General features: G+C 37.6%; 1 protein-coding gene across 6 annotated transcripts in view; it reads left to right on the forward strand.

The window, feature by feature from the left end:
* Positions 1-12,851, forward strand: part of SS18 (SS18 subunit of BAF chromatin remodeling complex) — a 62,678-nt gene extending 49,827 nt beyond the window's left edge. For 3 of the 6 annotated variants that reach the window (XM_048840504.2, XM_075125266.1, XM_048840509.2), the window contains 6 exons: positions 1,376-1,546; positions 2,560-2,664; positions 4,995-5,087; positions 5,832-5,954; positions 7,895-8,028; positions 11,143-12,851. In XM_048840504.2, the coding sequence (XP_048696461.2) occupies positions 1,376-1,546; positions 2,560-2,664; positions 4,995-5,087; positions 5,832-5,954; positions 7,895-8,028; positions 11,143-11,169 (653 nt within the window). In that variant the 3' untranslated portion in view covers positions 11,170-12,851. The remainder of the gene's footprint in view (positions 1-1,375; positions 1,547-2,559; positions 2,665-4,994; positions 5,088-5,831; positions 5,955-7,894; positions 8,029-11,142) is intronic. The other 3 variants (XM_075125265.1, XM_048840507.2, XM_048840508.2) reach the window with 3 other exon arrangements.
* Positions 12,852-17,406: the final 4,555 nt, after the last annotated feature.

Genomic DNA, 17,406 nt, shown 5'->3' on the forward strand with positions numbered 1-17,406 from the left:
ATCTAAGTAACATACATTTTAAAAAAATATATAATTACTGATGTGTACTTCCAATCTTAACTGCAGTGTAGTTTTAATCTGAGAATATTGTAGTAGGAACAAAGTGACCTCTGTAGTTACAGTTGCATGAGAATTATGCATTTCTTGCAGATTAAATTCAGTGGTGATAAATGCAAAGTAATGCACGTTAGAAAACATCCCAATTATACATACAGTATGATGGGGTCTAAATTAGCTGTTACCACTCAAGAAAGAGATCTTGGAGTCATTGTGGATAGTTCTCTGAAAACATCTGCTCAGTGTGCAGTGGCAGTCAAAAATGCTAACAGAATGTTAGGAAGCATTAGGAATGGGATAGATAATAAGACAGAAAATATCATTATGCCACTATATAAATCCATGGTACACCCACCCCTTGAGTCCTGTGTGCAGTTCTGGTTGCCCCAGTCTAAAAAAAGGTACATTAGAAATGGAAAAGGTGCAGAGAAGGGCAGCAAAAAGGATTAAGGGTATGGAACAGCTTCCATATAAGGAAAGATTAAAAAGACTTGGACTATTCAGCTTGGAAAAGAGACAACTAAGGGGGAGATATGATAGAGATTTATAAAATCATGAATGGTGTGGAGAAAGTGAATAAGGAAGTGTATTTACCTCTTCACTTCACACAAGAACCAGAGGTCACCTGATGAAATTAATAGGCAGCAAGTTTAAAACAAACAAAAGGAAGTATTTCATACAATGCACAGTCAACCTGTGGAATTCGTTGCCAAGGGGTGTTATGAAGGCCAGAGCTATAATTGGATTAAAAAGACTTAAATAAATTCATGAAGGGTAGGTCCATGAATTTCAATGATGCCTCCCCATGCTCTGGGTTTCCCTAGCCTCTGACTGCCAGTTGCTGGGACTGGATTATGGGATGGATCACTTGATGATTTCCCTGTTCTATTCATTCCCTTTCAAGCATCTGGCATTGGCCAGTGTCTGAAGACAAGATTTTGGCTAGATGGACCTTTGGTCTGATCCAGTATGGAAATGGAGTGGAAATGGTTCCATTAACTTTGAGCATGAGGAAAATAGGAATGAAAAATACAACATGCCCATTGTTTTGTTTTGTTTTTAAAAAGCTGTAACACCTTCTTGCAACCATCTTCATCCTTTTGGAGAAGTTCTGTTCTGTAAATTCGTGACTGAATTAATTACCTCAGCTTGCATAACTCCAGAATTAAGCAATGCTAGATGGTACTGCTTTTGACATATATGTGTGGATTTGGTTATTAATAGTTTAAGATTTGATTTGTTACGTTGTTTTAAAGTATTTTAATACAGATCACGATTTAGAAAAGACATTATAGTTGCTTTTTTCCCCCCTCTACAGGTCCAATGATGCACCAGCAGCCACCTCCTTCCCAGCAATATAGTATGCCACAGGGAGGTGGGCAACATTACCAGGGCCAGCAGCCACCAATGGGAATGATGGGCCAAGTTAACCAAGGAAATCACATGATGAGTCAGAGACAGATTCCTCCGTATAGGCCACCACAGCAAGGTAAGACTCTATATTGAACTTCTCAGATTAGTTTAAATAACGATCTTGGCAATTTTTGTAAATAGTTTTTTGTCTACATCATATTTGAACGAAATTGCTATGTGCACAATTTCAGGTTTCTTTGTCTCCAGTATATTTTTTCCTCCTTCTTAAACGTAGCTCTTGCAGCAGAAAAGCTACTAGTTTGGACATGAATTTTGAAATTTATATCTCTTTTGTTTCAAGCTCATTTCTGAATAAAAAGGGTGTCCAAAGAGTTTACACCCCAGAGAACCTGCTGTATGAAGAAGTAGAATTCAGTTTGTTGTCACAAAAGTTTGATATGTTTGGAAAATAATTAAATAACCCATTTGGTTCTAAAATTGCTCAACCACTAGAGGAAAGTGAGAGAAAATATAATTATATTCCACAGTCTTGTAATTTTTTTCTTAACTGCAGTCCTCTTTAAAAGATAGTCTGTATTTTTCTTGATGCATAGCTTAGTGCTGTTGCTGTTTTACATGTGTTCTTAAAATGAACTCTGAGCTAGAGTCACATACAGTAGAACCTCAGAGTTACAAACTGACCAGTCAATCACACAGGTCAATTAGAACCAGAAGTACACAATCAGATAGCAGCAGAGCCAAATACAGTACACTACTGTGTTAAACATAAACTACTAAAAATAAAGGGAAAGCAGCATTTTTCTTCTGCATAGTAAAGTTTCAAAGCTGTATTAAGTCAATGTTCAGTTGTAAACGTTTGAAAGAACCATAATGTTTTGTTCAGAGTTACGAACATTTCAGAGTTACGAACAACCTCCATTCTTGAGGTGTTCGTAACTCTGAGGTTCTACTGTATATGCTATGGAGTCTAGTGCAGCCAAGCAAGTAGATGAAATATGTTGTCTGAAATGCAACAGCGTGGGTGGGGAGTACATTTGAGACACATTTCTCATACTAAAACCAGAAATTAGCAAGCTTGTTAACAGAAAAAACAAGATACTTATGTATTGACTGGTTGTGGTTTTTCAGGCCCACCACAGCAGTACTCAGGCCAGGAAGACTATTATGGGGACCAATACAGTCATGGTGGACAAGGTCCTCCAGAAGGCATGAACCAGCAATATTACCCTGATGGTAATCTCTCATAATGTTAACTTTCCCATTTTCTATACCTGCCCAATATCAATGTAGACAGCTACTCAAAAACTATAGAATGGGGTGAAAATAGTTAGTAACTGATCACCATAACAGATCTTGTATTTATAAAAGCTTCTAAATTCAGAATTGTTACTATAATTTAAGATGCTAAAGAGAACTAATTTTACAGCTTGCTCAAAGTACATCATTTGTAATACTTTTATTTTGACACCCTAATATTGGCTTTCATATTCTATAATGAGAATCCTCTCATTTAGCTACAAGTATGGAGGGTTCTTATGTGTATGTATAATAACTGATCTGAATTAAAGCAGTCATGTTATACATCTGCTTTATGATACTGTATGTGTACAAAGAGACAGAGTAATATATTTTTATAGCTAGAATACAGAAATAAAAAAACTTGCTTATAAGCATAATGTTTTGTTTTTTTTATGATCTTATCCTATAACATAATTTATTTTTGATTTTAAGAACAAATTGCACAAATGTTTTGTTGCTGCTGTGGTGTGGGCCTTAAGCATACATACTGCTTGATAAAGGCATAAGATAGTCCCAGCCCTGAGGAGCTGGTTTGTTGAAAGGCATGGTCCTGTGGAATTCCCTCAATGCCTTCAGATCAGACTCTACATTAACATTACACAAATCAGTCCTTTTTCCTCTTTGAAGTAAGAGATCTGTATATAGTGTATTTGAACAAGGGGAATCAGGATTATACTGTAAGTTAGAAGATGGGGTTCCTTTTTTAATTTGTTTTGGTTTTGCTTAGGGAGAGGTTGGGTGAACAAACTGTATTTGTGGAAAAATACTGGCTGACTTATAGCTATTGTGATAGCCTGCTTGCCACTTAATGGTGTGTTTTGCGAAGTCCAAGGAACATGGTAATAGTAACAATTTTAAAAACATTCATAGCTCAATAAACCTCAAATCCTATCAGCATTTCAGAGCAAAATTTGTAAACACTTATTGAAATGAATTATTTATTTGAATTTAAAGTTTTAATTTTTAAAAATCAATATTTTAGCCAGGGCTAAAGCTATTGTATATAGGCGTAGGCATCTGATTTTCATTTGTGTACATTCAAAGATATTTCACAAGCTATGTTAAATCATATCATACAGTCTTAGTTCTGGAACTTATATTGTGTTATACACATGATCTCATTTACTCTGTCCAAAAAAGAGTTAGCTGCATAACTTTCATAACTTTCAAATAGTTAAAGGTAATTCATGCATTTAATGCATTTAATGCATTCAGTTGAACATTATCAGTACAGATGAATTTACAAGGATCCACCATATTCTGTTAACTTCAGCAAGTATTATTGTTAAACAGCAGTGGATATGTTAAAATAATAATCTATAAAAATGTATACTAATAATGATGTAGGAGCGTCAGAGTCAGTTTTTAAGACGTTTGTGTTTAGTTCTTCATTTGTACCAAAGACCATTTATTTTTAGAACTTCTTGCTCTCTGCCTTATTTAGGCACTTTGATAAAATTTGTGCTAAAATTTTAACAAAATGAAAGCTTGTTCTCATGACTTGAGTTTCGCAAGAGGACACTATGATGGTAGTACATTTTAGTAATCTGCAGGAGAAATATATTGGGTCTTAAAACAACAAACAGGTAGGGTATTTTTCTCATGTTTTGGTTCCTAAGCCAGAGGGACCCATAGCCTCTGAAATTGAAGCTTCTTTTTTAATGATTGTGCTGATGAATGAGATTCTCCAGGGAAAATGTCTTCTTAAGATTGCTAGGAATGATGTTTGTGGGGGAAAAAATCAGCCTTGAGAAGTTTTTCTTTTGACACTTCTGAGCAAAATTTGCTATAAAAATATGTGATTCATAACTTCATTGAGCTTTGTTATATTTCACACTACTTTTAGCATATGCTTTTGAATTGGAGATCAGCCAAACAGGTGTTAGACAAAGTATGATAATTGCGTCCTTTGTTCATTCTAATTTAATTCAGGTTATTTACATGTGAAAGGCCTAAATGCTTTCATTTTTTTAAAATAAAAGATAAAGTACTTTTTCCCACCAACAAAGATTATCAGAAGGTTAAGACCATCCCTTCCTATGATGTTGCTAAAACTAGTGCATTAAGCTTTTGTTCCCTGTCACATGTTAATTCAATATGAAAGGAAATCATATTGGTAAATCTTTGGCTAATACAATTGAAAAATCTTTTTTATGTATTTCCAGTTGACTTTTTTTTTGATTTTTCTGAAAGATGAAATATTTTTAGGGTTTTCACTCAGAGGCCATTAACGTTTCTTCCTGTCTCTTGTCGAATTGATGTAGGTCATAATGATTACGGTTATCAGCAACCGTCGTATCCTGAACAAGGCTACGATAGGCCTTATGAGGATTCCTCACAACATTACTACGAAGGAGGTATCTATATACCTTCACACACATACGCACATACATTCCCTTCCCTCCCCCACCACCTATGGGAACGAAAATTCGTGCACAAAACAATTTATACCCATGCAAAGCTCTTGTAGAATACTAGTTGCTGGCTGTCTTGAAAATTGCAGGGAACTTGAAGCATTCAAAATAATTTCTTGCAAACATCTAAAATATATAACCATAATTTGCCATTTCTAACAACAGTAAAATGACTAAAACACTGTTAGAGAACTTTTTTTTCCAATGGAAATTTTTTATTTAAACATAAATCCATTGGTTCACTTGTGTATATATATATTTTTTTGTGTGTGTGTGTGTGTGTATATGTATATATATATATGTATATATATAAATATAGTGCCATTAGGAAACAGCTTGCTGATCTTGTGTAGCTAGTCTGTGCTCTCGTAGACGTCTTTAATTTTGTCTTTTTTAATTTTATTTAGCATAGTCATGATCTTATGACTGTGATGTTCCAGTAAATATACTGGTTGTTTGGCAGAGATGCTGAAAAAGCTGCAGTTCAACCTTGCAAACTTGGCTTTAACTGCAGTTTGTTTGGCCGAATTCCTTCTTTTTGGTTTGAGTTTTCTTTGTTTTATTAAGTTTTTGAAATCAAGATTGCATTTTCATTTTGTTCATGTGTTGTTGGCTGTCCATCTTAGAGAGAAATAGAAGTGTAGTAAACATCTTTAATTGTTTTTTTTTCTTGCAACCGTTTTGCAGGAAACTCGCAGTATGGTCAGCAGCAAGATGCATATCAAGGACCTCCTCAGCAGCAGGGTTACCCTCCACAACAGCAGCAGTACACAGGCCAGCAAGGTTATCCAGGACAACAGCAGGGTTATGGTAAGTAGCTGACAACAAGCTAGTTCTCACAAGAAAGACTATGAGTGAGATCCTCATCTCTGCTTAAGCCCCTTTATGGTGGGTGAAATGGCTGGACCAATATAAAGGGGCCCTAAAATCCCTGTATTCAGCTGGGGGAGGAGTCCCCCAGCACAGAAATTGCAGAATACAGCTTCCTGACGGGGTGGAGCTGTGGCCAGGAGGGGGATGTTGGGGCAGCACATAGCACTGCAGAGGTTCTAGACTGTGTTGCGGACCATAGGAGAGGTATATGTAACTTAGGCCGGTCCCAGAGCTAAGTTATACTGAGGGCCTTTCCAGTCCATACAGGAGCCTAGGATCAGGAGAGCACAAAAATAGCTATCTTAACCCCATAAAGCCGTCTTAATTTCCTGTGCTGCTGGGCTTCCAGTTCTGTGTTGCACCTCTTAGACACTCAGCATAGACTCTCACCTAACATTTATGTACTAGAGTTGAGCTTGGATCATTAAGTTCTTGCTTTCTCTGATGATATTTGTACCACTACTGTAACAAAAAATACTTGCACAGCTGTAGTCTTAAGAGATAATTTTGTGCTAGTACTAAGAATTTCCCCACACTAATGTATGGTAGCATTGGAAAACCACATTATTATTGTTAGGACTGTTAACCGCTTGGATTCATAACAAGGAGCACAGAGTGCATGTGTTTTTTTCTGCAGATTTTGAATCAGAACAGAGCATACTACACATTTTAAATTGTCCTTGCTTTCGTACTGTAAAAAGTTACACATTCATCTTAAAATAAACATCCTCTCAAAAATTGATCGTGAAAACCAGTTCCATAATTTGTATGTGAGATTGTGTATGCAATCATGATTGTGCGTGTAAATACTAGTTTCAGATCTGACCTAGTTGGGTTCGTGGTAGTGCTTTGTAAAGGATCTAGTTAGATTTGGGAGAGTTTCTTTTTGAAGTTGGGACTGGAGTGTTATAGTTTTGAAATATTCTTGTGTGTACCCAGAGCATTAAAAAAGCAAATAAATAAAATCTGACAAATTTGACTCATTTTTTCCATACACTCATTTTGAAAATCTGGGGTTCAGAATAAAAACATTAGAAGAAAGAGGTGAAACAAATATGATAGAACTGCTTATCCACACACACACCATGATTTGCACACCCAAACTAGCTCACTTTTCGATTAGTTTCTTAAGTAGATAATGATGTCTTAAATTAATATATTTAATTCTTTTTTACAAAATCTCTTATGAACATTTACTAGTAAACTGTAAAGAATTATCATAAATAAAACTGAACTACGTTTGTGAGATGAACAAAGTACATTTTGGGATGTAGTATCCGTGCTTTACTTAATATTTATCTGCTTACTCATTAATTTGCAAAAAATCAATTATTTGCAATCAGCGTCCCAGTAATTATTATGAATCCTCAAGGCTCTGTCCCACACCAGGAGAAGCACAGAGAACTGAGGCAGCATAGTTCAGGTGGATGTGATGCCTGAAGAGAATGGTAATGGAATATGGAGATTTTATCCTCTAGATCATCACTTTGAACCTCTCACAGATCCAAAGTTACCAAATTTGTTACCATCTGATGGCTGCTCAGTGATTAGATAAAATGTGCACTTGTCAGCACTGAATCAAGTTGCTGTCTACGCAAGTCACATTTTGCTCCAGAAACAGATCTGCCTGTTTGTGTAAGAGCAAGCACCCCTTCACCAGTTGTAGAACTTTATGGCTCTGTCTGGTCTTCAGGGGATCCAGTGGCAGGCACCAAAGAATGTAACTCTCTGAATTTGCCGTATGTATGTGGTTACCTACTTTAAGCTTGTTAAGTAATGGTGGTATTTCCTTGGTGTGTTCCTAGTTGCACAATGCAATATTTTTACCATTCTTTTCTTCACCCCTCCCTTTTTTTATTTGTCTTAATGATTTGCAGGTCCTTCACAGAGTGGTCCAGGACCTCAGTATCCTAACTATCCACAAGGGCAAGGCCAGCAGTATGCAGCTTATAGGCCCACACAGCCTGGACCACCACAGCCACCACAACAGAGGCCTTATGGATATGACCAGGTACAACTTTGTTTAGTAAAATCTACTAATTCTTGTGTGTTAATTTTACTGTTTTATTAATGAATTTTGGGGTATTGTCTCCCCTGGATGGATATATGTAACTCTCATTGCTTTTTATTTCCATTGGAATTATTCACATGCAGCTGGGAGAGTTGATTAGTCTATATCATTCTTTTCTGATTTGGCCAGACAATACTAAACTTTGCAAAGCTACTGTGTTATAAACAGCTCACCACTGTATCAAAATTAATGTGAATCATTTTAGCCTAGTGATGAGAGTGACTTCAGTGGAAGTTGAGGGTACTAAGCATCTTGCAGGGTCACATTTTATTATTGCTCTGTATTGAACGTGGCTGAATGTCTTTTTTTTCTTTTCTTTTTTTTTTTTTAAAGCATTCCCTTAGGGGCAAATCCAGCCGCCCTTCTTGGCAGCTACAAAGGGCAACTAGCCTGCCCAAGCAGTGTAATTCTGCTGCGTAGTTGTTGGGAGGGACCCATGCAGACTGGAATCCTCAGTTTGTACTGGTTCCCGGCATGGCAGTGTACGGGGAGGGCAGAGCCTGAGGATCCCCAGGAAACTGAGTAAGAGCCTGTAGAGGCTATTCCAGCCATTGGACCAGAGTGGCTCAGCAGCTGTTTAATGGCCATGGAGAAGGGAGAATTGATTTCTTCCTCTCTGTTCCTTGTACACGTGCCTAGTTATTAAGATTAGACATAGAGCAGAGGATTTTCTCCTTTATGTGTTACAAGCTACAAAACAGCAAATGTTGCCTAGTATCTCTCTGAATGTTATATTGTAAACTTTATTAAAATAGAGGCCTTTACTCTCCTGGGCATAAGGAAGCTGGACATTATGAGTGAATATATATTACTACACAGATAGGATTTTTTAACAATAAAATCTTAATAATTTGTCCACAAGCAACTTTGAACAAGACTATTTAGACTTTGAACAAGAAAAACATATTTCCCATGAGTAACTGTGGTTAGAGTACCTTCAGGGAGAACAGATTTCTCTCTGTACACACACATGTTAAAAGGGGGCGGGGGAAAGCAACAAAACCTTGTTAAACTCGAGAAGTGCAACGACTTTTTAGCCCCGAGTCTTAAAAAATAGTTTAGTGTACGAAGGGCCATAGTTCCAAATGCAAGAAGTAGGCGTAGAAAAATGCTTTGAGAGAGTGAGGGGGAACAGAGGGGAAAAGAAGTTTTTATTTGCTGAATTTCTTACAAATCATTCTGGTGTGGGCCAGGGATAACTTCCCTCCCTCTGCAAAGGTTCTAGTCCTCCAGTTTCTTGAATAATCCAAGTTCCAAGGGGAATCCATTTGTGGAAGACTTTCCCTATTCTCCCCAGTAGCACTGCTCCCCTAGGAACTGTGCTATTTTTGGCAGCTGCCCTGAAAACCACCTCCTGTGGGTGAGCAGTGCTTTATGGTGAGAGAAACAATCTAAGGTAATGCTGGCATTATCAGAAGTGTTTTATGCTGCATTACCTTGGTGGGATTGAGGGGTGACTGTGCTGTGTAGAGTGGTCATTCCCAAACATGCCCCCTTGTTTTCTGCAAACCCTGAACCCCATTGTGTACCTGCAGCGAGCCTATGTATGATCATGAGAAGCATGTACTGATGTCTCTGCTCCAACCTTTGCCGTTCACCCCAGATATATCAGAAAAGATCAGAGGAATTGGAGGAGAGTAATGAGGCCAGTATTTCTATGCATCATATGCATCAAATCTGTGGATTAAGTATGTATTAGCAGGACTGTTATAAGCAAGACACAAGAAATAATTTTTCCACTCTACTCCATGCTGATTAGGCCTCAACTGGAGTATTATGTCCAGTTCTGGGCACCACATTGCAGGAAAGATGTGGACAAATTCAAAAAAGTCCAGAGAAGAGCAACAAAAATGATTAAAGGTCTAGAAAACATGACCTATGAGGGAAGATTGAAAAATATTGGGTTTATTTAGTCTGGAGAAGAGAAGACTGAGGGCAGGTCTACACTACCGCTTAAGTTGATGTAATTTATATTGTTCCGGGGTGTGAAAAAAACACCCCCCTCGAGTGACTCAAGTTACAGCGAACTAAGCGCTGTCCACTCTAGCACTGTGTCAGTGGGAGATGTTCTCCTGCTGACGTAGATTCCACCTCTCGTGCAGGTGGAGTAATTATGCTGATGGGAGAGTGCTCTCCTGTTGGCATAGAGTGTCTTCCCACAGCGCCAATGTAGTGCTTCTGGTGTAGACCTGCGTTGAGAGGGGACATAAGTTTTCAAGTACATAAAAGGGTGTTACAAGGAGGAGGGAGAAAAATTGTTCTCCTTAACCTCTGAGGGTAGGACAAGAAGCAATGAGCTTAAACTGCAGCAAGGGCAGTTTAGGTTGGACATTAGGAAAAACTTCCTAACTCTCAGGGTGCTTAAGCACTGGAATAAATTGCTCAGGGAGGTTGTGGAATCTCCATCATTGGTGATTTTTAAGAGCAGGTTAGACAAATACCTGTCAGGGATGGTCTAGATAAAACCTAGTCCTGCAATTCTATGATTCCCATAGGACAAGTTGGCCATCTACATCTTAATGGTTGCCTAGATGTGCCTTGGATCACACAGATTTTTGAACTACATGTGTTAGTCTATTCTATGGTGCTCTGAAAATATGTGGACAGTACTTATGAGTTAAAGGCTGAGTGGATACCTTAACTTTGAATTTCTGTGCTTTTGTATGTAATTTAATTCTTTCAGTGCTGCTCAAATTCCAGTTTAGTATTCAACCGTTCTATTGTATTCTTTGTTAGAGACAGTTTTACCATAATCTGTTTTAAATTTTTAATCTCTTTTATTTAATCTTTTATTAATTACCAATACCAATTCAAGAAAAATTGTTCAGACAGAATTAAACTCCAGGCCATAAACATATAATCAGCAGTGTAATTTACAGACTAATTTAGAGAACTTCTGAGATGAAACACTGTCCCACGTATATGAATAAAAATGAATGTTTTCAAGTGTGTTGGATTCTTAGTGGCATGACTTTTTTGGATACTGCCTTGTTTCAACTTTTACTATATATAAAAAAATCATTATCTAATCATATTTTTAAATTTATCTTTTAGGGGCAATATGGAAACTATCAGCAGTGAAAAAGTACTTACATTCCAGTATCTATTAGCAGCCATATTGTCTCCTCAGCACTGTGGACATCTCCCTGTGAAGAGAATCTCCCATTCCATCTAGCTTTTGGAAAAATATTGTGGATAAATGGCTGTTTTACAATATCCAGTCTTTATGGGCTAGTTATAAAAGGCTGTAGCCTCTCAAAAACTCTGATTTCACATCTATACTCTAGATGGCAATATTGGACAGAAAATGCATTGACATAACCAGTTTTCATTGAGTTCGGAACTGTGCATCAAACAGACTGTTACAGACTGAAAGGCGTGAAAAGCTTTGTATGTTTATGAAGGTTATGGGAATTTAATATTTTTTCCACAGATTCTTTTGTAAGGGGAAGGGGGAAATGTACACTTTTTACAGCAGCAATATTTTGTATATTACGTTTTTCATGTGGTGAATATGCAAGACAGTACACTACTCACTGGGCAGGATCAAAAATCTGCTGTTAATATGGATGGGGGCATGGTAAATGCTTGATTGTGTTGGTCTCAAAATTGTGTATAATAAAGGTGAATAAAGACATAGTATACTGTACATTACCGATAGGCTCGTGTACAAAGAATTGAATTCCAGTTACCTAAACAGGAAGGTAATCAAGAACAGTATGATATAGTCTTGTGCAAAGAATTAATTTTTTAAGCTTTCCAATTTTTCTGAGTGAAGCATTTTTGTAAAGATGGTTTCTAACGTAGTTTGACAATTTTTTGCAACATGGTTTAGCACCCAGAAAAATTGTTGAAACTGTAGGTGGTTTTGTCACAGCTTAACATAAACCAAGCTGTAATCCCTTTCTAATTGCAGTAACAAAGAACATGACAATGTTAATTTTACCTGGTTTGAATATGCAAAGAATTAAAAAACTAATACTGAAGACAGGTCAAACTGTGTTTGTGTAGTGTATTTTAATCTTTAGTTGGATAATTTGTATGTAACAAACTAGCATAGAAGAATTTGTAAACCTCTATCTAAACTTTCTTAACTGGGAATTAATACCTTTAGAAAGGGGGCATTTTTTGTGTGTATCCATTTTTCTTACTAGTTAATATGAGACCAAGGTATGTTTTAGATTATCACATATAAACCTGCTGGTGAGGTAAATGCCAAATTTTGTTGTGAACTGCATTGATGCTTATAATGTTGCATGTGAGATAGAGGCAGCCCGCTGATCAATAGCGTAGTAGGCAAATTGGTTTTGAGACCATCCTGTGACTGTAGTTCAGATATGTGAAGGGATATTCTGTTGTGCAAGAATACATGCATTCAGGACTTCTTGGCAACCTTTATGAAGGACGTAACTTAAAAATAAAATTAGCCCAGGGATAAAATAATATTTTTTTCACAGTTGGCCATGATGTTTTAACAGGGAGAAAGCAATTGTAATACATAGTATTTGAATGAGTAAAACATACATGAAAAACAAAATTTTCAATTTGTCCATTGTTTTTAAAGGGAGAACTTTTTTTTTTAAGCTTAAAGTTGATCAGTAGAAAATGCACATCAAGGTTTGAACAGATAACGCATGAGGAGCATTATTATGAATGAAATGCTTGTAGGTTCTGTGCCAATTTTCCACCACTGTGTACTTCATTGCTATTTAAAACTGTACTCCATCAACTCTAAAGGAAGAATAAATTATTTGTGATTTTAATTTGCTCATTTGTTTCTTTAAATTAGATTTCTATCATTCTGATGTCTCATCTGGAGACTTTGCTGTGAGTTTTTATTTTATAGACGTTGGTCCGGGATAACCAAAATATATTTGCATTCTAGGACTTTATCAAAATTCTCTTGCCATAGCCAAGTTAATTAGAATTAACTGTTCAGTAATCAGCATGTTGTGTAGGCTGTTTGTTACAAAATTCTTCCTCTGAAAATGAAGGTCCATGAGGCTATAATCAAGATGACTGAATTAGATAAATGAGTTGAAGAGACAAAAAATGTGCTGAACCCAACCTGGTAAAGATACGTTATCTCATTTGAAATAAGCTCAACTGACATTAAGAAATAATTTGTCTTGCCAACCCATCTTCTGTTGTCTTATTCTCCTTTTTAATGGAAACTAAAATTGCAATTTTAATAAGCAGAATTTCCTCCAGGGTTTCCCTCCTAGAGACTAGTGCATTTGCAAGGTTTAATTGTTTTATAACGGTCCTGTTTCGTAAAAGTTTTTAATTGGTGGTGACAAAAATTACTTTATTCCTCTGGTACCACATTAGAAGAACAACTTGAGAGGAGGTAGTTTCCCGTAAAAGTTAGTATTCCCATTTAAATTATACCTATACATTATTCACATCCCCCTAAACCAAAAAAGAAGCAGACATGCCAGGTATAGGGCGGAGAGGGGGAAGGAGACAAAATGGCAAGGTGCAAGAGCAAGAGGTTATTTGAACCAGGTATCCTTCAGTAAATGGAAATCCAACCCATGTAAAGCCAACAGAAAGGATCTTAAGCTTGGATGTAGAATGGATTGTTGAAAATATGAGGGCTGATAAGGAATATGAACATCCACTTGAAAAATAAAAATCGTGAGTTTATCAGATGCAGGAAGCCTGTGAAAGAATATGTCCTGAGAGTAAAGAGGACAATGAGTTAAAAGCAGTTTTGGATACCACATTAGTCCATGGACAGTTTCTGTGATTGATTGATTTGAACAACCATTTTCCTCTTCTTTTTTTTTTTAAATGGTTTTCTCTCCCCTGTTGCTGTGTGAGAGACTCTCAAAAACAGAAAATTGACTAATTGTTTGGGAGAAAAATGGTGAAACTGACCATATACAAAGTTATGTCAAATAAACAAAGGAAACAAACTGAAAAAATAGAGAAATATATATTTTTGCTCTTAAGGCTTTCAGTTAAAGTAATTTCAGATATTACTTGTAATAAAAAGAAAAGGAGTACTAGTGGCACTTTAGAGACTAACTAATTACAGACTAACATGGCTGCTACTCTGAAACTTACTTGTAGTAAAAGTTCATTAAATCATGTAGATGTGACTTCTAAATAGATGATGCTCCTGTAAAGAGGGTTAAGGACACGGATGCAAAAAAATATCCTTTAGCTTCTCTACAGTTTTCACCACAGAAGATGTTGAGGAATTACCCACTACTTTCAGGTGATCTTCAGGGTGAGGCAATACTAGACGTTGAGGTGTTAAAAAAAAAAAGAGCTGTTGGAATAAACTAGATGAATTAAAGAGTAACAAGTGACCGGGACCACATGGAATTCATTCAATAGTTCAGAAGGAACTTGAGAATAAAGTGTCTGTGAGCTGCTTTTTATATGCTCTCTCATTAACATCAGCAACTGTGCCAGAAGACTGGAGGCCTGATCTTGTGAAATACAAACTAATAAACCTTACTATAGTACCAGGCAAATTGGCTGAAGTAGTAATTTAAAAATAGAATTATACAATACTTGGATGAATATGATATGCTAAGCAAGTGTGTTTTCTGTAAAGGAAAATTGTGCCTCCCTCCCTAGAATTCTTTGAATGTTTCAGCAATATAGTGGATAAATAACTAATTGATATTTATTATGACTACCCATACATAACATTGGATTCTAAATTAACTGCTCAGGAGAAAGACCTAGACCTCTTTGGGTATGTCTACCCAGCAAAGAAAAACCTGTGGCAGGCCTGTGCCAGCTGACTCAGGGTTGTGAGGCTTGGGCTGCGGGGCAGTGTGGACCTTTGGGCTAAGGCTGGAGCCTGAGTTCTGGGACCCTTCCACCTTGCAGGGTCTTAGAGCCTGGACTCCAGCCTGCACCCAGAAGTCTATACAGCAGTGAAACAGCCCCGCAGCCCAAGCCCCGCAACCCCAAGTCAGCTGGCACAGGCAGCTGTCGGTGTCTAGTTGCTGTGTAGGTATACCCTTTGTGCACAGTTCAATGAAAACCTTTTCAATATGCAGCCAGGGTCAAAAAGCAAACAAAATGTCAAGAAGGGGATTGCCATTATATTAAATTTTCTGTCTTTACCTGGAATGCTGTGTCAGTTCTGATCACCAAAAAAGGGATAGCAGAAATAGGAGGGGGTCCAGACGTGAGCAACAAGTGATTAGAGGTATGGAAAAAACTTCAATATAAGGAGATATTGAAAAGAGTGGGACTGTTTAGTTCAGAGGGGAAAAGCATATGATAGAGATACATAAAATTATAAATAGAATAGAGAAAGTAAATTGAGCATTCCTAGTCATTTTTTTCTGATAATGCAAGAACGAGAGGAATAGTCAATGGAACTGAAAAGCAATGGAACTGAAAGGCAACTCATTTAAAACTGATAATAGGAAATGCATAACTGCACAATCCACAATATATCACTGAGGCCAGAGGCTTAGTAGGTTTAAAAAAAAATTAGATTTTTATATGGATCAGAACATCCCCAGTTACATTAGATCATTAGATGGGAGGAGTGGTAGATACGCTGGAGGGGAGGGATAGGATGCAGAAGGACCTAGACAAATTGGAGGATTGGGCCAAAAGAAATCTGATGAGGTTCAATAAGGATAAGTGCAGGGTCCTGCACTTAGGACAGAAGAACCCAATGCACAGCTACAGACTAGGGACCGAATGGCTAGGCAGCAGTTCTGCGGAAAAGGACCTAGGGGTGACAGTGGACGAGAAGCTGGATATGAGTCAGCAGTGTGCCCTTGTTGCCAAGAAGGCCAATGGCATTTTGGGATGTATAAGTAGGGGCATAGCGAGCAGATCGAGGGACGTGATCGTTCCCCTCTGTTCGACATTGGTGAGGCCTCATCTGGAGTACTGTGTCCAGTTTTGGGCCCCACACTTCAAGAAGGATGTGGATAAATTGGAGAGAGTCCAGCGAAGGGCAACAAAAATGATTAGGGGTCTGGAACACATGAGTTATGAGGAGAGGCTGAGGGAGCTGGGATTGTTTAGCCTGCAGAAGAGAAGAATGAGGGGGGATTTGATAGCTGCTTTCAACTACCTGAAAGGGGGTTCCAAAGAGGATGGCTCTAGACTGTTCTCAATGGTATCTGATGACAGAACGAGGAGTAATGGTCTCAAGCTGCAGTGGGGGAGGTTTAGATTGGATATTAGGAAAAACTTTTTCACTAAGAGGGTGGTGAAACACTGGAATGCGTTACCTAGGGAGGTGGTAGAATCTCCTTCCTTAGAGGTTTTTAAGGTCAGGCTTGACAAAGCCCTGGCTGGGATGATTTAACTGGGAATTGGTCCTGCTTCGAGCAGGGGGTTGGACTAGATGACCTTCTGGGGTCCCTTCCAACCCTTATATTCTATGATTCTATGATCAGATGAAACAGTTTATTTAGAAGGATATACAGCCTCATGTTCTGTAGTAAGAAGCCAACAACTAACCCACTAGGGTTAAGAAGAAACTTCCCTCATTGTCCATTGTGGGTTTGGGTTACTTTTTATTTTTTCTTCATCTTCTTTTGACATGTCTGGTACATCTTCTGTATTTTCCACAGTATGCATCTGATGAAGTGAGCTGTAGCTCATGAAAGTTTATGCTCAAATAAATTGGTGAGTCTCTAAAGTGCCACAAGTCCTCCTTTTCCTTTTGCGAATACAGACTAACACGTCTGTTACTCTGAAACCTGAACCAGTATGGCAATTCTTATCCATTTCTGAACATGAAATCCTTACATCATTTTGTGGCTTTTATGATAAAGTACAGATTTGAGGTAAATCTATAAAAGCGAAATCTGTAATGTGGATGTGGGTATGTGTATAAACATGTAAGTTTATATTTGATTCAAACTTTACAAAAACTCATTAGTTTTGTATGATAAATTTAAGTATTTCTTAAGTATATGATTACCCTTCCAACTCTAGCATTTTGGTGAAGCATGCTAAAAATGTACAGATTGTCTTTACTTTGCTTAATTTCAATCTCTGATCATTGCGGGCCCTGGAAACTGCAGCTTTTTGTGGGTGGGAGGTTTTGTTTTGTTTTTTAGGTGGTGGGCAGTAGATTACTGAGGATTCATGTTGCTGTTTGCCAAGGCCACTGTGGGGGCACACATGCTAGTTTAGGGCTTCATCCAATGCTCACTGTAGTCAGTGAAAATACCCCTATTGATTTTAGTTGCTGTTGGATCGGGCTGTTTGGAGGAGTAACATGCCACCTACAGCAGCCACTATCTCAGCTTTTGCTCTTCAGAACTCACAATGCAGTGATCACATAGAGAGGCTTCCATGGTTGGAGTTGGTGTT

This window comes from Caretta caretta, chromosome 2, assembly GCF_965140235.1.
Source record: "Caretta caretta isolate rCarCar2 chromosome 2, rCarCar1.hap1, whole genome shotgun sequence".
Taxonomy (NCBI): domain Eukaryota; kingdom Metazoa; phylum Chordata; order Testudines; family Cheloniidae; genus Caretta; species Caretta caretta.